This window comes from Rhinoraja longicauda, chromosome 26 (assembly GCF_053455715.1).
Source record: "Rhinoraja longicauda isolate Sanriku21f chromosome 26, sRhiLon1.1, whole genome shotgun sequence".
NCBI classification, from domain to species: domain Eukaryota; kingdom Metazoa; phylum Chordata; class Chondrichthyes; order Rajiformes; family Arhynchobatidae; genus Rhinoraja; species Rhinoraja longicauda.
Window position 1 is genome coordinate 26,941,515 of NC_135978.1, and position 23,491 is coordinate 26,965,005.

General features: G+C 47.9%; 1 protein-coding gene across 17 annotated transcripts in view; it reads right to left on the bottom strand.

Annotated features, from left to right (window-relative positions):
- Positions 1 to 23,491, bottom strand: part of msi2b (musashi RNA-binding protein 2b) — a 474,710-nt gene that overhangs the window by 95,533 nt on the left and 355,686 nt on the right. The window contains exon 11 of one of the 17 annotated variants that reach the window (XM_078422302.1): positions 17,344 to 17,471. The exons of 15 other annotated variants lie outside the window; for them this stretch is intronic. In XM_078422302.1, coding sequence (XP_078278428.1) covers positions 17,425 to 17,471 — 47 coding nt within the window. In that variant the 3' untranslated portion in view covers positions 17,344 to 17,424. Of the gene's footprint in view, positions 1 to 17,343; positions 17,472 to 20,023; positions 20,255 to 23,491 lie in introns of those variants that run through there. One more of the 17 variants, XM_078422303.1, reaches the window with a different exon arrangement.

A 23,491-nucleotide genomic window follows, 5' to 3' on the forward strand; every position in this document is an offset into this window, starting at 1 on the left:
ATCTGTAGAAGTGGGTGAGGCGTGCTGCTGGGGACACCCTCAGCCTTCTAAGGAAGTGGAGGGGCTGGTGTACTTTAGTTCCAGCCTCACGGGCTTGTTCACTGTGTGCGACAGATATTGAGGGGAGGGAGGGTGGGGTGAAGTGAATGTTCTCTCTCCTGGGTCAGACAACCCGACTCCACGTCCGAAGAAGAGTCTCGACCTGAAACGTCACCTGTTCCCCTTTTCCCCAGAGATGCTGCCTGTCCCGCTGAGTTACTCCAGCATTTTCTGTCTCAAGGCCCCTGTCATTTAGACTGATCCTGATTTAGCACAGACCACAAAGTGCTGGAGTAAATCAGCGGGCCAAGCAGCATCTCTGGAGGACATGGATAGGCGAGGCTTCAGGTCAGGACCGGTTGAAGGTTCATCCTGCACAGATGCTGCCTGATCCGCTGAGTTACTCCAGCATTTTGTGTGCAGTTTAGGTTAGTTTAGATATAGCGGCATGGAAACAGGCCCTTCGGCCCACCGAGTCCACGCCGACCAGCGATCAACCGTTCCCTCTAGTTCTACGTTATCCCAAGGAACTATCGGAATGACTTCCTGAACACTTCACTTCCTACCACCAACAAAGACAAGGGGGTTAGGGCATGGGAACCTCTGCTTGCTGGTCCCCCTCCAAGTCGCCCAGCATCCGGACTTGGAAGTACATCGTCATTGCTCAGTCCAAGTCCTGTGAGGCAGCGTGCTACAGAGAGAGATTCGGACTAGTTGCCCGAAGAACAATTACACTCTTATTTACTGCTGCCTGAATCTTGCTTAAAACAGCAAACCAGGCACAGCGCTCTTCAGCAGAATAACACGTCGGGCTGCTGAGCAGTCTTTGCATCTATGACCCTGCCTGACCAACAATGATAGTTTGATTACATCAGATATGACAGCTTCCATTTGCTGCTTTGTAGTTATTTCCTGCTACAATTTCTCTTCATAAGGACAGAAAATAGACATCCAGTTGGCCCCTGTTATCAGCTCTGCCATTCAGTGAGATCATGGCTGATGTTTTTAAGTCAGAGCCACTTTCATGCACTAACACTGGGTCCTTTGATTCCCTTCACATTGAGGATATATCTGTTCGCACTGAACTCAGTGTCTGTGCTTCTGTGATCCTCCCAACATTCACCTCACTCAGGGTGAAGACATTTCTTTTCATCTCTCTCCTGAATGGCTGACCCTTTATTTTACGATGGTGACCCCTGGATCTAGACTCTCTGTCTGGTGAGGTGACGTTCCCACGTCCATCTGGCAAGCTCCTGACAGATTTTAAATGACTCCACACTTTAGACTTAAGTGCATAAATTCATAAGCGACAGGAGCAGAATTAGGCCATTCGGCCCATCAACTCTACTCCGCCATTCAATCATGGCTGATCTATCTCTCCCTCTCCTCACCTCATTCTCCTGCCTTATCCCCATAACCCCTGACACCCGTACTAATCAAGAATATACAATTTACATTAATGACTTGGATGAAGGGATTAAAAGTACCATTAGCAAATTTGCAGATGATACAAAGCTGGGTGGCAGTGTGAACTGTGAGGAAGATGCTATGAGGTTGCAGGGTGACTTGGACAGTCTGTGTGAGTGGGCGGATGCATGGCAGATGCAGTTTAATGTGGAGCTTATCCACTTTGGTGGTAAGAATAGGAAGGCAAATTATTATCTGAATGGTGTCAAGTTAGGAAAAGGGGACGTACAACGAGATCTGGGTGTCCTAGCGCATCAGTCACTGAAAGGAAGCATGCAGGTACAGCAGGCAGTGAAGAAAGCCAATGGAATGTTGGCCTTCATAACAAGAGGAGTTGAGTATAGGAGCAAAGAGGTCCTTCTGCAGTTGTACAGGACCCTGTGCCGACCAGCGATCACCCCGTACACTAGCACTATCCTACACACTAGGGGCGATTTACAAGTTTACAGAAGCCAACTAACCTTTACGCCTGAACGTTTTTGGAGTGCCGAAGGAAACCGGAGTACCCGGAGAAAACCCACGCAGTCACAGCGAGAAAGGAACGAACTCCGTACAGACAGCACCCATAGTCAGGATCGAAACCGGGTCTCTGGCGCTATGAGGTAGCAACTCTACCACTGCACCACCCTGTCACCCAGGTTCATGGATTTCTTCCAAGAGTTCTTCCCCTCGTGATTTATGTACAGGGAACTATACAATCATGAGGGAAATTATACAATCATGAGGACAATTATATGATCATGAGGGCAATTATAAAATGATGAGGGGAATAAATAGGGTGAATGCGTAGAGTCGTTTTCCCAGGGTATGGAAATCGAGAACCAGAGGACAGGTTTAAGATGAGAGGGGAAAGATTTATCAGGAACGTGAGGGGGCAACTTTTTCCACAGAGGGCGGTGGACATATGGAATGAGCTGCCAGAGGAGGTAGTTGGGGCAGGTACTTTAACAACATTTAAAAGACAAGATACTGTACATGGATAGGTAAGGTTTCGAGGCGTGTGGGCCAAACGTGGGCAAATGGGACTGGCGTAGATGGGGCATATTGGTCAGCACGGACGAGTTGGCCCGAAGGGCCTGTTTCCATGCTGTGTGACTCTATGACCTGTTCCTTATCGTGCGGTTAAGTCTCCTTGTTTGTGACTCTTACACCAATGGAAACATCTTACCATTTTCCCCATAGCACCCGTAGTCAGGATCAAACCCAGGTCTCTGGCGCTGTAAGGCAGCAACTCTACTGCTGCGCCACCGTGCCGCCCCAAACTGCAGAGAACTAAGAGGAGCCCGCAAATGGAACTAGTGTAGATGGGGTACGTCGGTCGGGCCAAAGGCCCTGTTTCCCCACTGTGTGACCTCTCTGCAGCTGCACTACGGAGGACCCTGACCACTCTAACATGGACCATCCAGCCTCAGAGCGACGCCCGGCGACAGGCTCGTTTCCACGGGAGAATAATTCTGTTCTCACCAAGCCTTCGTTGAGAGTAGGGGCTGTGGGGGACATTGGGTCAGCCCTCTCACATATCAGGTGTTGTGCACGGAAATTACTGATCCACACTTTTCTGACAGTATGTCCAAAAATCCAATCATTTCCTGCAACTGCCTCCACGCAACTAGAAGCAATTAGCCTCTAGCCGACCTTGTGATATTCATATTTACAGCAATAAGTCTCCAGGGGACACCTAGGCACACCTCATCATCAGAATAATACTGTGAATTAGATGGCGTGATGTACCTGGTATCAGGCAAAAAACATTCACCACAACCACGAGGGACTGCAGTAGCTCAAGGCCACAGCTCAGCGTTTGCTTCCCACTGCATGTGGCTCATAAATGTTGGTCTTGCCAACATCCCCCTGATCCCAAGTTCGGAGCAAGACACTGCGGCGCGGCGGTAGAGTTGCTGCCTCAGACGCCCAGTGACCCGGGTTCGATCCTGACCACGGGTGCTGTTTGTACGGAGTTTGCACGTTCTCCCCGTGAGTTTTCTCCGGGTGCTCCGGTTCCCCCCCTCCCACACTCCAAAGACGTACAGGTTTGTAGGTTAATTGGCTTTGGTAAAAACTGTAAATTGTCCCCCGTGTACGTGGGGTAGCATTGGTGCGTGGGGATCACCGGTCGGTGCGGACTCGATGGGCCGAAGGTTTCCTTGCTGTTTCCCTTAAAACTAAACACAGCGGCGCAGTGGGTAAAGCTGCTGCCTCACACGTTCATTGACCTGCGTTCAATGCTGACCTCGGGGGCTGCCTGTGTGGTTTGTATGTTTTCCTTGTGGGCGCGTGGGTTTCCACAGGGTGCTCCGGTTTCCTCCCACATCCTACAAGTAGAGTTGCAACCAGAAACATCGCTTATCTCCGCGGATGCTGCCTGACACTCTGTGCCTTGTGTTGTGCAAACCAGCATCTGCAGTTTCTTGTATCACCCACAGACACGTGGGCTGGTAGTTTCATTGTACACTGTTAAATGTTTCTAGCGCAGGTAAGGGAGGATGGGATGGGAATGTGGGGTGTAGTTTAGAGATACAGCACGGAATCAGGCCATTCGGCCCACCAATCGTCGATCACCCGTTCACACTAGTTCTATGTTATCCCCCCCTTTCTCATCCACTCCCAGCACACTAGGGGCAATTTACAGAGGACCATCGAACCTACAAACCTGCACATCTCTGAGATGTGGGAGGAAACCAGGGCACCCGGAGGAAACCCAAGCGGTCCCAGGAGGGACGTGCAAACTCCACACACAGACAGTACCTAAGGTCAGGATCGAACTCTGGTCTCTTGCGCTGTGAGGCATCGCTCGTCTGTAGGACAGTGCAAGAGTACGGGGTGATCGCTGGTCGATGCAGGCACGGTGGGCCGAAGGATCTTTTTCTGCACTGGTTCTCTAAACTAAACACAAGGAACAGCAGATGCTGAAATCCATAACATCATAAGGCAGAGGAGCTGAATTAAGCCGTCCAGCCCTTTGTGTCTCTGCTCCACCATTCAATCATGGCTGATCTATCTTTCCCTCTCAACCTCATTCTCCTGCCTTCTCCACCCAACCTTCACTTTTAGACTTTAGAGATACAGCACAGAAGCAGGCTGAAGGGCCTTTTCTTGTGCTGTCCTGTTCTATGTTCTAACTACAACGGTCATAGAGTCTTACAGCGTGGAAACAGGCCCTTCACCCCAACTTGCCCACAGCGGCCAACATGTCCCATCTACACTAGTCCCACCTGCCTGCGTTTGGCCCATATCCCTCTAAACCTGTCCTATCCATGTGCCTGTCTAAATGTTTCTTAAACATTGCAGCATGGACACAACAGGCCGAAGGGCCCGTTTATGACTCCTAATCTGTAAAGACAAACAGGGGCAGATAACACGAATAGCAGGAAGACAGTGCATCCATATAGAGGCAACAATTCCCCCCTCCCCCTCGCGCAATGTTATCGAGCAGGCTTCTCCCATACCTACTGGAGGAACAGCCTACGTCAATGTAGACAAAAATGCTAATGTGACATTCAGAAAATCTGTGACATTGGTGCTACACATTTGTTACGTGCCTTCGCTATCTTCATGAGCTGCAGCTGGATCCCATTAAACTGAGTTGGCCAGTTTTTGTGGAGGCTGTGCTTTCGTTCATATATCTTGGCTCCACTGTCTCACCACTAACTGTCGGGACAACAGATTCGATGCTCGCCCCAACCCTGACTCCTGCCTTCTCCAGCTCAATGGTGGGATTAGTGCAGGGATAGTGGGGGGGAGGGGTGAGGGGGTTGACCATTGCTCATTTATCAAACAGCAGAGCATGTTTAGTTTAGTTCAGTTTAGTTTGGAGATACAGCGTGGAAACAGGCCCTTCAGCCCACTGAGTCCGCACCGACCAGTGATCCCCGCACACTAACACTATTCTACACACACTAAGGACAATTTTATGATTTTTACCAAGTCAATTAACCTTAAACCAGCATCTGTAGTCCCTTGCTGCACATTTCAACCTACAAACCTGTACGTCTTTGGAGTGTGGGAGGAAACCGAAGATCTTGGAGAAAACCCACGCAGGTCACGGGGAGAACGTACAAACTCCGTACAGACGGCACCCGTAGTCGCGATGGAACCTGGGTCTCCGGCCCTGTAAGGCCGCAACTCTACTGCTGCGCCACCGTGCAACTAATTTTCACACAACAGCTAAATAATTATCACCTTCCCCACAGCCAACAATGGATCATTGTGGGCTGCACCTTTCCTTGATTATCGTTGCTTTTTACAAATGTTTCATTCATCTGTTCTATGAACCTTCTCTCCCCCACGACTCTCAGACTGAAGAAAGGTCTCGACCCAAAACGTCACCCATTCCTTCTCTCCAGAGATGCTGCCTGACCCGCTGAGTTACTCCAGCACTTGTGTCTATCTTCAGTGTAAACCAGCATCTGCGGTTCCTTCCTACACCGTTAGTACAGCTTCGTCCACAGTTGACCACAGCCATGGAGGATGCCATTCGGCCCATCAAGTCTACATCTTCCTGCCCCTTGGCCATTCCCAAGATCCAGGGAAAAGTTTACTCTTAAAGTATTTATCTAATTATCTAGCCCAGTCCATCACTGACCAAGCTCCCCACCATTGACTCCGTCTACACACGTCGGTTGAGACACAATGTTATTATTGTAGACACAAGGAACTGCAGATGCAGGTTTACCAAAAAAAGACACCAAGCGTTGGAGTAACTCAGTGGGTCAGACAGCTGCTCAGGAGAACACCTATCACTTGCCAGGCTTCGTCCCGCCCCACCTCTCTTTCAGTTTACTCCCTGATACTACTGTCAGTCTGAAGAAGGGTCCCGACTCGAAACATCACCTATCCATGTTTTCCAGAGAAGAGAGAGTTAGATAGAGCTCTTAATGATAGCGGAGTCAGGGGGTATGGGGAGAAGGCAGGAACGGTGTACTGATTGTGCATGATCAGCCATGATCACGGTGAATGGCGGTGCTGGCTCGAAGGGCCGAATGGCCTACTCCTGAACCTATTGTCTATTGTCTATTGTCAGACAGCACCCGTAGTCAGGATCAAACCCGGGTCTCTGGCTCTGTGAGGCAGCAACTCTAGCGCTGCGGTACCATGCCACCCACTTACAGTCTGGTACAGAGCTGTTGACAAGCTAAGCTGGGATGCAACCCATGAGTGGGCTTTCTATGGTGGATCTGTAGACGTCGTTAAGCCAACACAGCAGAATAAAAGGAACAGGAGACGCAAGGGTTAAAGAAACAGAGAGTTTGAGGTTAAAGTGCAGGAGGGGGGGGGGGGGGAGGTGGTGGCTGGGAGAGGTCAAGAGTTGGCCGCACATTCACCGACAAGAAAACACATTGATTTCTTTGACGTGGTCAATTGGGAAAGGGCAGAGTGTGGGAGCCGGCTTCTTTTGCACATGTATCCCAACAATGAGGCAGATTGTTAGATCGTGAGATAAGGTGACTCTCGCATGAACCGGGGATTGAGTCAGCCATGAAGGAGACAGCCTATAAATATTGACACTGGAGCAACGGCCATGATACGATCTGGAAAGGATGAGACACAATTTCTCTGTGACCCCCAAAAAACATTACGGAAAGAGAAGGATGCAACAAGAAACAAAGTAATAGTTGACTGTGATAATCTGTGGACACATCGCAGCTTCTTAACCTAAACTGGAGCCTTACACCTAATAGTTGACCATGATAAGCTGGGAACACTTCGTGACTTCTAAACATAAACCAAAACTTAATAGTTGACCATGATAATCTGTGCAGCCATCTTGGCCTCTGAACCTACACTTAAACCCAAATCTAAACCTAATAGTTGACCATGATAATCTGTGCAGCCATCTTGGACTCTGAACCTACACTTAAACCCAAATCAAAACCTAATAGTTGACCATGATAATCTTTGGACATATCTCGGTTTCTAAGCTTAAACCTTAACCTAATAATTGGCCAAGCTAGTCTGTGCAGCCATTTTGGCTTTTAAAGCTAAACCTAAATGTAATCTAAGTCTAATGGTTGACCGCGATAAACTGTGGACACATCCCAGCTTCTAGACTGGCAATAAACCTCAAGCTAATAGTTGACCATGTTAATCAGTGTAGCCATCTCGCCTTCCAAACCCAAACCTCAGAGTATTTTGAAGCCTAATAGTTGACCATGATAATCTGTTGGCACCTTATGGTGCTTCGGGATACAGGGATACTTTGGACCCAACTCTGTTGATATCTGACCTCCAGGCTAACGTTTGAGCTTGACAGCTAAAGCCAGCTTCCTGCTGAGAAACGTCCCGTATGTTGGACTGCTCCCAAGCAGGAACACGCAGCCTCTCTCCCGCTTACCACTGTCACGCGCGGTACTGCGGGCGTTGACGTGCCTGACCTAAAGAGGCTAATAGATTTACAACTCAGCGGGTCAGCCGGAATCTCTGGAGAAAAGGCATAGGTGACGTTTCGTGTCGGAACCTTTTTTCAGACGGGGGTCTGAATGAAGAAGGGTTCCGACCCGATACGTCGCCTATTCCTTTTTCTCCAGAGATGTTGCCTGACCCGCCGAGTTACTCCAGAGTTTTGTGTCCATCTTTGGTATAAACCAGCATCTGTGAATCCCCCCTACACAGTTGGAGATTACAACAAGGTTGCTCCATGGTGTCTGGGATGTTTACAATCAATTAATGAAGTAACGTTGAACGAATAAATTAACATCAGTAAAGGAGAATGTAAAACTACTAATTATTGTGAAAACTCACCTGGTTCTCTGCATTCCTTATCCAGTCTAGGTGATTCTTGCATCTTCCAAATATTAATTTCAATGGCCATTCACACGCCAAGCTTCTAACAGCACTCTGGGAGTATCTTTTTTAGGTTAATTTAGAGATACAGTGCGGAAACAGGCCCTTCGGCCCACCGAGTCCATGCCAACCAGTGAACCCCGCACATTAACACTATCTTACACACACTAGGGACAATTCACAATTTTATCAATCCAATTAACCTACAAACCCGTACGTCTTTGTTTGATATTTCCATTCTTGGAAATAGGTTCTGTTCGTCTCCCCTAACTGTCTTTTTCTAAACAGAAAGGGTGGCACGATGGCGCAGCGGTAGAGTTGCTGCCTTAAAGTGCCAGAGACCCGGGTTCGATCCTGGCTATGGGTGCCGTCTGTACGAAGTTTGTACGTTCTGCATGAGACCTGCGTGGATTTTCTCCAAGAACTTTGGTTTGCTCCCACACTCCAAAGACGTACAGGTTTGTTGGTTAAAAGGCTCGGTATAAATGTAAAAATCATCCCCAGTGCAGGCTAGTGTTAATGTGCGGGGATCGCTGGTTGGTGCTGACTCGATGGGATGAAGGGCCTGTTTCTGCACTGTATCTCAAAAACTAAACTCAACTAAACTATGCCTCTCGTAATTTATATACTTCCATCAGGTCTCCCCTCAATCTCCGATGTTCCAGCGAAAGCAATCCAAGTCTGTCCAACCTCTCTCCCTGGAGCTAATTCCTTCTAATCCAGCATCGTTCTAGTAAACAAAGTCAATCTGGTGAACTAACTCTTACTTCTACCTCGAAGGTATTTATTCACAAAATGCTGGAGTAACTCAGCAGGTCAGGCAGCATCTCAGGAGAGAAGGAATGGGTGACGTTTCGGGTCGAGACCCTTCTTCAGACTGAGGCTCGGTATAAATGTACCAGCATCTGCAGTTATTTTCTCATACTTCTACCTCATTCGCTTATTCCATTACTGTACTTTAATATTGTTCTGCACCGACCGCTCTGATTGCACTACAGTCTTGCACCATTCTGCTGAGTGACACTCGTGATTGGATTTGTCATTATTTTACACACACTGAGATTGAAGTGAACCAGGAATTTCATCACTCTCGAGTTTAAATTACAATAAACAAACCTGAATCTGAATCTCAAGGAGCAGTGGTGGATGAGCATTACGTGTTGGCCTGGCCCATCACCCCAGCAGTGCATCCTGAAAAAAGCCTGACACCACACGCATCAAGACATCACTATAATCCACCCTCACATTGCAGATACTAGCAACTGCTGCACGATCACTGTTGAGGTGACCACTTGGTGTGTCCTCAGGAGTTCCCATCCGAACAAAAATCGTATTTCATTTTAGAATCGTAGAACAGGGGGCCCTCCAGCCCATCGTGAGTTCCCAAGTTATAGGAGCCGAATTAGGCCATTCGGCCCATCGAGTCCACTCCACCGTTCATTCATGGCCGATCTCTGCCTCCTGATCCCATTTTCCTGCCCTCTCCGCATAACCTTTGACACCCGTTCCAAACAAGGACTTGTCTATCTCTGCCTTAAAAACAAATCCACTGACTTGGCCTTCACGGCCCTCTTTAGTTTAGAGTTTAGAGATACAGCGCGGAAACAGGCCCTTCGGCCCACCGGGTCCGCGCCGACCAACGATCCCCGCACATTAACCCTATCCTACACCCACTAGGGACAATTTTTACATTTGCCCAGCCAATTAGCCTACAAACCTGTAAGTCTTTGGAATGTGGGAGGAAACCGAAGATCTCGAAGAAAACCCACGCAGGTCACGGGGAGAACGTACAAACTCTGTACAGACGGCGCCCGTAGTCGGGATCGAACCCGGGTCTCCGGCGCTGCATTCGCTGTAAGGCAGCAACTCTACCGCTGCGCCACCGTGCCAAAGAGTTCCACAGATTAACTACCCTTCTGACTAAACGATGAGCATGCTATCTATTTGCAAAACTGTGCAATCCTGCAAACACATCCTTCTTCAATCCTTTCCAGTAAGAACTTCAATGGGGGAAGAGTGAGAGTGGCCACTATAGATTACTGGGGAAGCAGCAAGTGGTAATCTCAGCAGTGAATGTGCTGCAAATATTGAGATCTGGGCGGCACAGTGGTGTAACTAGTTGAGCCACTGCCTCACACAGCAAGAGAATTTAGGTTTGATCCTAGATTTCCTCCCGCATCCCAAAGACATGTGCGTTTTCACACTTCTGTAAATTCTGCCCGGTGGGAGAGGGGAGAAGAGGGAGTGGGCAGGACGCCACTATAACAGATAACAGAGCTTTATAGAACAGCAAGTTAGTTTAGTTTGAGGATGGAACCCGGGTCTCTGGCGCAGTGAGACAGCAGCTCTCTCAGCTGCGTCACTGAGCCACCCTGGCTAACCACGATACTGGAGAATGGGAGTCACCCACACACCAGACCAGGTAAGGATGAAAGACCTCCTCCCCTGAAGGTCGGGTCGCCAACCGTCCAGTATTAGCCGGGACATCCCGTATTTGGGGCTAAATTAGTTTGTCCCGTATGGGAACGCCCTTGTCCCGTATTAGTAGGGTTGCCAACTTCCTCACTCCCAAATAACAAGGGACATAGAAACATAGAAAATAGGTGCAGGAGGAGACCATTCGGCCCTTCGAGCCAGTACCGCCATTCATTGTGATCATGGCTGATCGTCCACAATCAATAACCCGTGCCCGGACGGCCGCCATTGGTGGAGTGGGAGCACGTGGCCGCTGGCTGGGTGAGGTCACGTGGGGCGCGGGGCGGTGATGTCACCTTGCCCCGTATTTGGGAGTGAGGAGGTTAGCAACCCTACCTGAAGGGCCCATGTCAACCAGATAAGCCTTTACAGCTTTTCTATAATTTCTTCGTTTTACTGCAGATTTATTTAATTTAAATTCTCCAGAACGCCACGGTGGGATTTGAACTTATGTCTCCAGATCAATAGTTCATGCCTCTGGATATTACTTAAGAAAGCTTTGAATACTTCCATTAAATTCTCCTTAATCTTCCCTGCTCTAAGCAGACCAACTCCTTCTCCAGTCTCTCTGCATTTGCAAGACTGCAGTAGAGGTAGTTTTAAATTTAAAATGGTAGAGTTGCTGTCTTACAGTGCCAGAGACCCGGGTTTGATCCTGGCTACGGGTGCTGTTTTCTCCGGATGTTCCGGTTCCCTCACACACGTACAGGTTTGTAGGTTAATTGGCTTCGGTGTAACATTGTCCCGAGTGTGTGGGATACTGTTAGCGTACAGGGTGACCGATGGTCGGTGTGGACTCGGTGGGCCGAAGGTCCTGTTACTGCGCTGTTTCTCAAGTCTAAGGTAAAGATTCCACAGTACAAGAGCACAAAAAAACAGGAGCAGGAGCAGACCACTCGGCCCCTCAAGACTATCCCGCCGTGCGATGTGATCATGGTTGACTATTCTGGCCTCAACTCATCTTCCGTGCCAGTGCTCCATGACGCTCGATCTTTCAAACATTTATCTGTCTCCACCTTACTTTCATTTCATTGCACATCGTGTATGTGTATGTGACAAATAAACTTGACTTGACTTGACTTAAATGTCTCTATTGATCCGGCCTTCACCACCCTCAAGGCCAGAGAGTCCCACAGATTCACCACCCTCTGAGAGAAGAAATTGCAACATACCTCAGTAAAAAGTGGCCCCTTATTTTATAACTATATTCTCTTGCTTGTGGCCACATATGACAGAGAGACCACTAATACTCAGTTAACTTAGATTGTAAATTCATAAAGAGCTTGGCCGAGTTTAGTTTAGAGATACTGCGTGGAAACAGGACCTTCGGCCCACTGAGCCCACGCCGACTATGGATGACCTGCACACGTTATCCCACTTTCGCATCCTGCACACTAGGGGCAATTTATAGAGGCCAATTGACCGACAAACCTGCATGTCTTTGGAATGTGAGAGGGAGACTGGAGCACCCGGAGAAAACTCACTCGGTCACAGGGAAAATGTACAAACTCCACACAGTCAGCAGAGGAGGTCAGGCTCAAACCCAGATCTCTGGCACTGAGAGGCAGCAGCTCTACTGCTGCGTTGCAGTGCCGCCCACAAAGGTTAACACACACACTCAGTGTCGCCAGTGGCCCTGCCCATGTGGTTGTTGGCAGTGTTTGTGGATCACTGGGAGAGTTCCAACTCCTCAAAAGGAGCAGCCTTTGAAGACCACTGATCATGCGGCACGGTGGCGCAGTGGTGGAGTTGCTGCCTTGCAACGCCAGAGACCCAGGTTCGATCCGCATTATCGAGTTCTGTCTGTACTGAGTTTGTGCGTTCGCCCTGCGAACGAACGTGTGGGTTTCCCCCGGGTGCTCCGGTTTCCTCCCGTACTCCAAAGATGTGCCGGCTTGTTGGGTAATCGGCTTCCGTTAATTGGCATTGTCCCTAGTGTGTAGGATAGTGTTGGTGTATGGGGATCAGTGGTCATCACAGAATCAGTGGACCAAAGGGCCTGTTTCTGCACTGTATCTCTAAATTTGAAAGGAAGGGGCATTTAACTGAGGGTGAACCACCGTGACTGTTGAAAACCACTGCTGTAAATCTGTCAATGACTTTCCCCCTTCAGCGACTGGTGTATTGACAGCCCAATATCTCACAGCTGCCCCCACGCACATTGAAGTCTTGTAGCGTGCATGTTGTACTCCAGAAGGTTACTTGTCACTTGTCATTTTAATTTAGTTTACTTTAGAGATACAGCACCAAAACAGGCCTTTCGGCCTACTGAGTCTGCGCGGACCAGCGATCTTCACACACGTACACTATCCCACGCACACTAGGGCCAATTTACAATTATACCAAACCAATTAACTTACAAACCTGTACGTCTTTGGGATGTGGGAGGAAACCGGGACACCCGGGGAAAACGCATGCGTTTACGGGGTGAACGTACAAACTCAGGTCTCCGGCGCTGTAAGGCAGCGCCTCTACCACTGCGCCCTACCATTGGACCACATTAAATGGCATCTGCCACCCGTCTGCCCACTTCACTCACCTATGTGCCCCTGGAGCACATATTATCCTCCCTTCACCTTTTACAGTTGAGTAAATATCTGGAATCACCCATTTACTGAATGGGTTATGGACCAGGCTTGAGGTAGGTAATCTGACCAGCTCGGCACCAACGTTATAAGTTGAGAAACCTCTGCCCCAGGCATCCCACGGGTTAAATGCGGAAAGGTCCACAATTCTACCTATTCCCTCTCTCCAGAGGTGCTGCCTGACCCGTTGAGTTCCTCCAGCTCTTTGTGTCTATCTTTGGTGTAAGCCAGCATCCACAGTTCCTCCCTACACAACTGTGTTGCACGCCTGTTTGAAGTCAGGGTACCCAGGAACTGGTGCAGAGCTGTGGGAGCAAGGTAGAAGGAGGTTTGCATCTACCTCCCTAGATCGCACAGAGACCTGCAAGTGTGCGACAGTGTTGTGGAAACAAATGAAGGAAGAATGGGAGAGAATTTTAAAAACCCCACAGACACACACAAACACATGCACGAGCATTGATCAGACCCAAATGAGCATTGACCAGACACAAACGAAGCAAAACGTCATTTCATGCGAGTGATATTCATGCAAGATTTGATGAGGATGTTTGCTTAGTGAATAAATTTCAAATTCCAACTCTAAATGAAGCGTGAATTGGGTCAATGTTACCGTGAAGAATAAAGCTCGATGGGCTCTTTGCAGAAGCTTAACCGTTTAACAACCAGATCGTTTCTCAAACGAGAGCGGGGAAATTCAGAAACACAGAGAGGGCACTTGTAGTTTGAAATAAGGAGAGGGGAGATTGGCATGTAGAATACAAACCACGAGGGAAAGACAAGACTTTGCCAGTTTTAAAATGCAACGCCATTGAAACACTGACTGGTTGCTACATTTGCTTTTCTCGTCCCTACTCCACAGAGCCTCTACTTGCAGTGAGCATTGAACAGTAACGGTGTAGGAAGGAACTGCAGATGCTGGTTTCAACGGGAGATAGATACAAGAAGCTGGAGTAACTCAGCGGGTCGGGCAGCATCTCTGGAGAGAAGGAATGGGTGACGTTTCGGGTCGAGACCCTTCTTCAGATTCTCGCATTGAACAGTACAGCACAGGAACTGGCCCTTTGGCCCACAATGTCTGTGCCAAACATGAGGCAAGGTCAAACTAATCTCCTCTGCCTGAGCTTGATCCATATCCCCCCCATTCCCTGCACATCCTCGTCCCTATCTAGAAGCCTCGTAAATGCGACTATTGTATCTGGCTCCATTACCATTCCCGGCAGCAGGTACCAATGCACCCGCCACGCTCTGTGCAAAACACTTCCTCTGTACATCTCCTTTAAACTCGGCCCCTCTCATCATTAAGCTATGCCCTCTAGTTTTTGACATTTGGCATTGGGAAGAAAATGTTCTGACTGTTCATCCTGTCTATGGTTTAGTTTTAGCTTTTAGCTTTTAGTTTTAGAGGTGCAGCGTAGAAACAGGCCCTCCGGCCTACCGAGGCCACGCCGACCAGCGATCATCCGAACACTTATACTACTCTACACACGAGGGACAATTCACAGAAGCCAATTCACCTATACAACTGCGCATCTTTGGAAAGGAAAAAAAACTGCAGGTGCTGGTTTAAATCGAAGGTAGACACAAAATGCTGGAGTAACTCAGCGGGTCAGGCAGCGTCTCGGGAGAGAAGGAATGTGTGACGTTTCGGGTCGAGACCCTTCTTCAGTCTGCCCCACGGAGTTACTCCAGCATTTTGTGTCTACCTTCGATTTGGACATCTTTGGAGCACCCAATGAAAACTCACACGGTTACAGGGGGGAGCATGCAAACTCCGTGCAGACAGCAACCGAGGTCAGGATCAAACCCGGGTCTCTGGCGCTGTAAGGCAGCAACTCTACCGCTGCGCCACTGTAAAATGATGCCTCTCATAGTTTTACATACTTCCATCAGGTCTCCCCTCAGTGGCAGAATCTATAATCAAGCATGAAGATGACTGCCTGGAACATCAAAGCAATGTGTTTCCTAATCTATACAACTCATCGGAGACCCTCGGACTATCCTTGATCAGACCTTACTGGCTTTACCTTGCACTAAACGTCATTCCCTTACCATGTACCTGTGCACAAAATGCTGGAGTAACTCAGCAGGTCTGGCAGCATCTCAGGAGAGAAGGAATGGGCGACGTTTCGGGTCGAGACCCTTCTTCAGACTGAAGTCTGAAGAAGGGTCTCGACCCGAAACGTCGCCCATTCCTTCTCTCCTGAGATGCTGCCTGACCTGCTGAGTTACTCCAGCATTTTGTGAATAGATACCTTCGATTTGTACCAGCATCTGCAGTTATTTTCTTACCCTTACATGGAGCTGTGCACTGTGAGTGTCTCGATTGCAATCATGCATTGTCTTTCCGCTGACTGGTTTGCACGCAACAAAAGCTTTTCACTGCACCCCGGTACACGTGACAATAAACTAAACTAAACCGAACGGAACTGAACTTTTGGTGTTAAGAAAAAACTCAACTTAAACTGCAGAGCGCCCTAACCACCCGGATATCGTTCACTGATCAGTGGACAGCTCCAAACCTGCTGTGCCCTGAGAGCCAGTGCACTGAATGCATTGTACCTTGCTGGGGTCTGCCTGCACTGGGACAGACCCAGGCCGAGAGCACTCCTTAATCCCCCTGCAGTAAGTTCACAAGGTATAGGAGTAGAATTAGGCCATTCGGCCCATCGAGTCCACTCCGCCATTCAATCATGGCTGATCTCTGCCTCCTAATCCCATTTTCCTGCCTTCTCCCCATAACCCTCGACACCCATTCTAATCAAGAATCTGCCTTAACAATATCTACTGACTTGGCCTCTGTGGCAATGAGTTCCACAAATTTGCAAAGTGGTCTTACACTGCAAGCCACAAAAGGACACCCTAACACATTCTTTTCTCTGCGCTGAGTGAGGGACATTAGCAAATGCCACCAAAGAGTCATTAATAATGGAACACGAACCCCACTCCACTCCCCACCACTACCCCAGCTCCCAGTGACTGATTGAAAGAAACAACAAGGAAACAGGTCCTGCGGCCCACCAGGTCCATGCTGACCATCGATCACCCGTTCAAGCTATGTTCTGCGTTTCTCATCCACTCCCTGCACACTAGGGGCAATTTACAGAGGCCAATTAACCTACAAACCTGGAACGTGGGAGGAAATTGAAGCACCTGGGAGAACCCCAAAGGAAGAACTTGCAAACTCCAAACATACAGTGCCAAACTGGATCAAATCTCTGGCGCTGTGAGGTGGCGGCTCTACCAGCTACACCACTCTGCCATCCTGGCGGCCATTAAATTCTATGGCACCATTTTGGGGAAAGGGAATTATAGCCGGCGTTTTAAAAAACTGCAGGTCCTTTTTTTCAAAATTCATCAGCAAATTTAAAGGTAAGTCTAATTGTGCCATAAAAAGACACAAAGTGCATGAGTAACTCAGCGGGTCAGGCAGCATCGCTGGAGGACATGGATAGGTGATGTTTCGAGTCGGGACCTTCTTCAGACTTGTTCTGACCCGAGACGTCGCCAAATCGATATTCTCCCAAGATGCTGCCTGACCCCCACTGAGTTACTCCAGCACATTGTGTCTTTTTTTTTGTAAACCAGCATATGCAGTTCCTTGCATTCAATTGTGCCCTTGTCTGACTGAATGTGTGGAGGAAGACCACATGACAGGAACTGGGTGGGAGGGAGTGGGGGGGTGAGGAGAGAGGCTGCTGCCCGTTAAATGGTCCAAAAATCAACAGTGCTGTAAAAAGGGAAGCATGCACGCAAATAACACAGGCACACACAAACGCATACATCCACACACACACACACAGGCCCAGACACGTATATCGATACATACACACACAGGCACACACAAACGCATACATCCACACACACACACACACACAGGCCCAGACACGTATAGGAAATGTTCTTTATTTGTCTGTCTGCGTACAGCATATATTATGCTCAGTCTTTTTTTTTTTTAAAAGGTAAAGTTTAAAACAGAACACAAGAACTAAGTTTACAGGTAAATGAGAATGGGACCATTTTAAATTCTACAACGGAAAAAAATAAGAATTTTTCAAACAAAACAGCGATCAGTCAGTGTTCAGGATTCTGCCCCCACACAGTATGAAGCACCAATCAGACCAGTGTCTTTATAAAATAAAACATACACAGTAAAAAGCCAGTGTCGTCAACACTAATTCAAACTACACAATTACTTACATCAAGTATGCTTAATTAACAGGAACAGAGTGACATGATAATTTAAGCTTGTTTAGCTTCTGCAACTTTTAATTAAATGACCTTCAAAAACAAACAGAAAATAAAGCAAGTTTTCCTTTCACTGGCTTGTGTGGACGGGTCTCACTCAAGGGTTGTTAGATTATAACCAAATCCATTCAGCAATGCAATGTTTATTTGTGGACACAAAAGTGCCGGAAGCAGCACCTCTGGAGAGAGGAACGGGTGACATTTCGGGTCGAGACCCTTCTTCAGACTGAGTATAATTTTTGGAACTGAATTCATGCAGTGAAGTGGCCTTGAATATTATGTCCCCAAACAAATATTAAGCCAAATGAAATAACTGGATTGTGCTTAGAGTGAGAGTATTTTTAGTCCTGTACACTGCTTGCTTACTACTGGATAAGAAAAATACTGTCATTTGTGAAAGTGTTTGGCCATATATTGACCGCAGTACACAGAGGCGATATGGTTAACGAGGAACTATTTTTCCTTCAAAGAGTTTTACCGTAATATTTGATAGTTATAGAACACAGCCTTGGTCAGCCAAGTAAAGGGAGACTTCTTTATTTAAATGCACAATTAATACTCACATCACGCTTCTCACAGCTTTTTCCCATATAGTGTGTATCACACCCCCCCTCGTTAAAAACCCCATGAAGATTATGGCATATTCCCTCATTTGATGCTCTCCAATGTTTGTTCCCCACATCTTTTAATTTCCACTCTCTGACTGAAGGCACAGACCTCCTGCCCGGGTAGAGTTCCAATTAATTGCCAATTAATCATTTGGAAATATATATTTTTTAAATCTACAGATGCTGGAAACCTGAAACAAAAACATAAAGCTCTGGGAAAACTCAGCTGGTCAGGCAGCATCTATGGTGAGAAAACCCATTAATGTCTCAGGTCAAAGACCCTTTATCACAATGGTACAGTTCTATTGAAGACTCTAACTTTAATTGCTTTTTCTTTCCACAGGTGCTACCCGACCTGAGTTTTTCCAACAGTTTCTGTTTTCGTTATTTTAGACGTGACACTGGGCAGTGGGCTATTTAGCTGCACAATCATTGTGCTCCAAGCCCAAGACACTTGCTCAGTGAATTTGAATGCCCTTCCTTCAATGCTGTTGGGTACGGAAACATTAAGGTTACCAACTGGACTTAGATCCAGGGAGATCACGTTCATATCCCACCATAGCAACGGAGAAATTCAAACTATTGTCATTGAATAAAGTCGAATGATTGAATGAAATAGGGATTGGAACAGGAACAGTGACCGTAAATCTATCATTAAAAACCCATCCAGCTCACTAATGCCCTTCATAGGTGCAGAAGAATAACTGCCTTCCTTCCTTAGTGAGGGCCACACATGACTCTGGAACCATAATCATACAGGTGAATCTGAACTAGCCTCGGAACCAGTCTAGCAAGTCACCCACTCGATGTAACGTTAAGTAGAAGTCATGCAGCATGGAAACCGGCCCTCTGACTCACCACTGATCATAAACCCCCCATTTGCACTGACCCTATTTTATTGTCCCCACATCCCCATCAACTCCTCCCAGATTCTACCAGGGGTAATATACAGCGGCCGATTAATCTACTGACCATGCCTTTGGCGGGTGGGAAATTATTGGTCTTGCTGGCAAAGTCTTCAACTCATTGAAGGGATAAAAGCCCATAGGTAGTCCCGGATGCTGAGACTTCAGGCTTCAGAGATACAGTGTGGAAACCAGCCCTTCAGCCCACCAAGTCCACACCGACCTGCGATCACCCCGTACACTAGCACTATGGTTCACACTAGAGACTATTTACAGTTTACAGAGGCCAATTAACCTACAAACCTGTATGTCTTCGGAGTGTGGGAGGAAACTGGAGCACCGGGAGAAAACCCACGTGGTCACAGGGAGAACGTACAAACTCTGTACAGACGGCACCTGTAGTCAGGATCGAACCCGGGTCGCTGGCGCTGTAAGGCAGCAACTCTACCGCTGCGCCACCGTGCCACAGAGCCAGGTTAAATGTACCATGGCTACGGAGTAACTAATGCCCATATTTTCCCATCCCGACTCCTACTAATGAGTTCGCACCAGCTAGTTCAAACGGTAAACTGGGATCGCTGTGTCTGTAGTAGGATCATCCAGGGATTGCCAACGAAAGCTGGGAAATGCAACCGTTAACTTAACGACGGAAACCTCTCCCAATGATTATGACACTCTGCTTTAGGGACTGCCATGAACACAATAAACTTTTATTCCTTAAAATAAAACACTGAAAGCTTGTGAGAAGGGAGGTGCCATTCAGTCAATGTGGAAATTGAAAGTCAACGTTGTCTGCCGCTGATTGAATAACGACAGCAACGAGAAAGCAACAGTTTATACAATCCAGCAAAAAATAATGCAAGCATTTAAATTAGACATTACTAAATCATGCAGAAAAGCAAGATGGTGGACAGCTGATGGAATGTGCTTTAAAAATAATTAAAAATATATATAATATATGTATATATAGAAATATATAAAAGAGGTGATGTGCTCAGGCAGTTATTATTAGTGATAATTACAGCAAAAGGCAACAATTAATCACAACCAGTCACCCAGACTCTCGTTAACACTGTTGGAAACCTTGCTAATTTGCAACAGAAAAATAATTAGTTGATAAAAATAATATCTTGTGATATCTGGAAACAGTCTGAAAAGTGAAATAAGAACAGAAATTAATGGCATGATCGCCCCAAAAAGAAAAGATCCCAAAGAAATTTTAATTAAAAAAGAATAAATCATTAATGAAACAGGTGGTGGATAATTACTCATGATATCATTAAATATTATATATCAATATATAAATTATGCTCATTCATTTGTTCAGCAGGGAACCAAAAGCAGGTAGGAAAGGGACAGTGTGAAGAGATGGTTTCTAGTTGGAGAACATGCTGTGTACCACGGGTGCAAACTGGTCCAGCTTTGGTGATGCGACCGAGTTTCTGTCTTTGCGTTGTCACTATGCAAAGCTGGTGGGAGGAGGGGGAAGAACAATGGAGGACCCGGCGTGGGGGGTGAACCGCCGTGAGGAAGGAAGGGGGAAGAACAATGGAGGACCTGGCGTGGGGGGGGAACTGCCGTGAGGAAGGAAGGGGGAAGAACAATGGACAATGGGGAGGGAGGGAGAACAAAGGACAATGGGGAACCGTTGTGGGGCGGGGAGAAGGGGGGAGAACAAGAGGTGCCGGCGCATTTTGTAATGCAGTCTGCGCCTTAAGTGACCGCTATTTGTACACATTGGGTATGCAAGCAAAGAATTTCACTGTGCCTTGTCACACGTGACGATACAGTATTCCATTCCATTCCATTCCAAGCTGAAGGCAGGCAAGGAATTATCACACGGCCAAGCCTCAAGCATTGCCACCCGCGATCACGGCCAGTTAATAGATTTGCCCCTCGCAGATCAAAGTGCAAAAGCTCTCGGTGCTAAATCGAGAGAGAGGCGGCAGCCAGCTACGCTGGTGATGGGAGCATTTAGGAAGAGCACGGAGTGGGCCAGGCGGCAGGATATTAAGGAACACGAGCTTGCGTTTGACTTCCTTTCAAAATCTGGAACATGTCGGAGCCAAAATGTGAAAGAGGACCACCATCTAGGCAATGACAGCAAGGTCCACCCACATAGCTACTCATCACAACATGGCCGTCAGAGTGTGACCGAAGGGGATGTAGACCCTAGTGCTGACACCTCTTCCATGCTATTTTATCAACATTTCCCCCGAATAAAAGCTTCAGGGACCCATAATATTCTTGTATTCAAACTCTGAAGCATTTCCAAAAATGGGCCTCCCTTGCAACAATAAAAACACGTGCGGATTTGTTGAGAACTGGCTTCTATGCACAAACGGGGCTCGGGATAGCAAAGCCCCTCTCGTGTAGAACCCCATTGAAGGTAGACGCAAAATGCTGGAGTGACTCAGCGAGACAGGCAGCATCTCTGGAGAGACGGAATGGGCGACGTTTCGGGTCGAGACCCTGCTTTGTAGTCAGCACCCTCCACACCACCAGCCCCTGTGGGCGACCAACAGCCTTGAAGTTACGCCAATGACGAGGCAATAAACGGCAGGCGAAGAAATATGGGTTTAGGTTTATTATTGTCACGTGTACGTCAGATGCCCCAGCTGGTATTGCCTTTGTGAATTAATAACAATCTTGGATGGGCGATCAGCAGGATGGGCGATATCTCTGAGCCGCCCATGGCTTCTGAAATCACCGCAGTAATTCTGATGAAAGGACGGCCTATGGCCCTCTCCTCACAGATGCTGCCCGACCTGCCGAGAGTTTCCAGCATCCTCTGCTTACTTCAGATTTCCAAAGCACCAAATTAAATCGCAAACTTGACCACTTGACCACAGCGCTGCCGTCGCAGCTGCGGCTTGCCTGCAGTCCGTCTGTCTTTTGTGTTTTTTGTTGTTTTTGTCTCAATTGTAGTGTTAATATGATGTAGTGTTGTATGTTATGTTTTGGGGGGGGGGGTGGGAGGGAACGGGAACTGTAACTGTAACATTCTCTCTCCAGAACGGAGACGCGACCTTTGTTCTGTGCCGTGTCTCCGTTCCCGTTGCGGCCTACCACCGGCCATGCACCTGGGACCACCTGGGTCTCTGGTTCGCAGAGCCCGCGGTCCGGACTCACCACCTGCGGCGCTGGCTGCCTGCGAATGCTGCGGGAACGGCTGCGACTCGTCTCCGGAGGCTCCGGCGCGGGCCGCGTGGACGTCGGAAGCCCGCAGGTCCCTGGATTGGGGCCGACATCGGGAGCTCCGGCAGCGGCAGAGGCAACGTGTTCGCCCGCCCCGAATCGCGGGGCTTGGGTCGGCCCGCCACGGACCTTTCACCATCCGGCGCGGCCTGAAATAGGCCGCGGGATTTTTTTTCACCGCCCAGCGGGGGCTTCAATATCGTGAGCCCTGACCGCCCCGACGTGGCAACTCCAACAGCCTGACCGCGGGACAAGACGGCAGGGAAGAGAAAAAGACATTCTGGCCTTCCATCACAGTGAGGAGACTCTGGAGGAGACTCACTGTGATGGATGTTTCTTTTTGTTTGGTGTTAGTTGTGATTGTATGTGTTATTGCATTTTTATTGATTAATCTTATTGGTCTTATTGTTCAACTGCGGGTAATGTTTCATTTTACTACACATTTATGTGTATGTAACAAATAAACGACTATTGACTATTGACTATTGACTTGGCCACCTCCACACAGACCAAAAAGCTTATCGCTATAAAGATCCAGGTGATCACTTCAAGTGACCGAGCAGAAACCTCTTTGGCCCAGATCGTAGCTAGGATGTGGATCTGGGTACCGCAAGGAGATTGAGGCGGGCACTGTCGATCCATTAAGGAGAAGCTAGACAAACAGGAGAGAGAGGAGTAGATAGGATACACTGACGAGCCACGATGATTTAGGATGGGAAGGGGACTTGTACAGTACAGGAACAGCAGGAGACATGATGGGCCGAAAGGCATTGCTTTAGGAATGCAGGTTCAGGGATGGTCCCTTCCCAGCTGTTATCAGGCAACTGAACCATCCTACTACCGACAACTAGTGAACAGTCCTGGCCACCCATCTACCTCATTGGAGACCCTCGGACTATCTTTGATCGGTCTTTACTGGACTTTATCTTGCACTAAACGTTATTCACGTTATTCCCCTTTATCATGTATCTTGCACACTGCGGACAAGATGTATTGTCTTTCCGCTGACTCCAAATTTGAGGAAAGATATTCTTGCTATTGAGGGCGTGCAGCGTAGGTTTACTAGGTTAATTCCCAGAATGGCGGGACTGTCGTATGTTGAAAGACTGGAGCGACTAGGAATTTAGAAGGAAGAGAGGGGATCTTATCGAAACGCAAAAGATTATTAAGGGGTTGGACACGTTAGAGG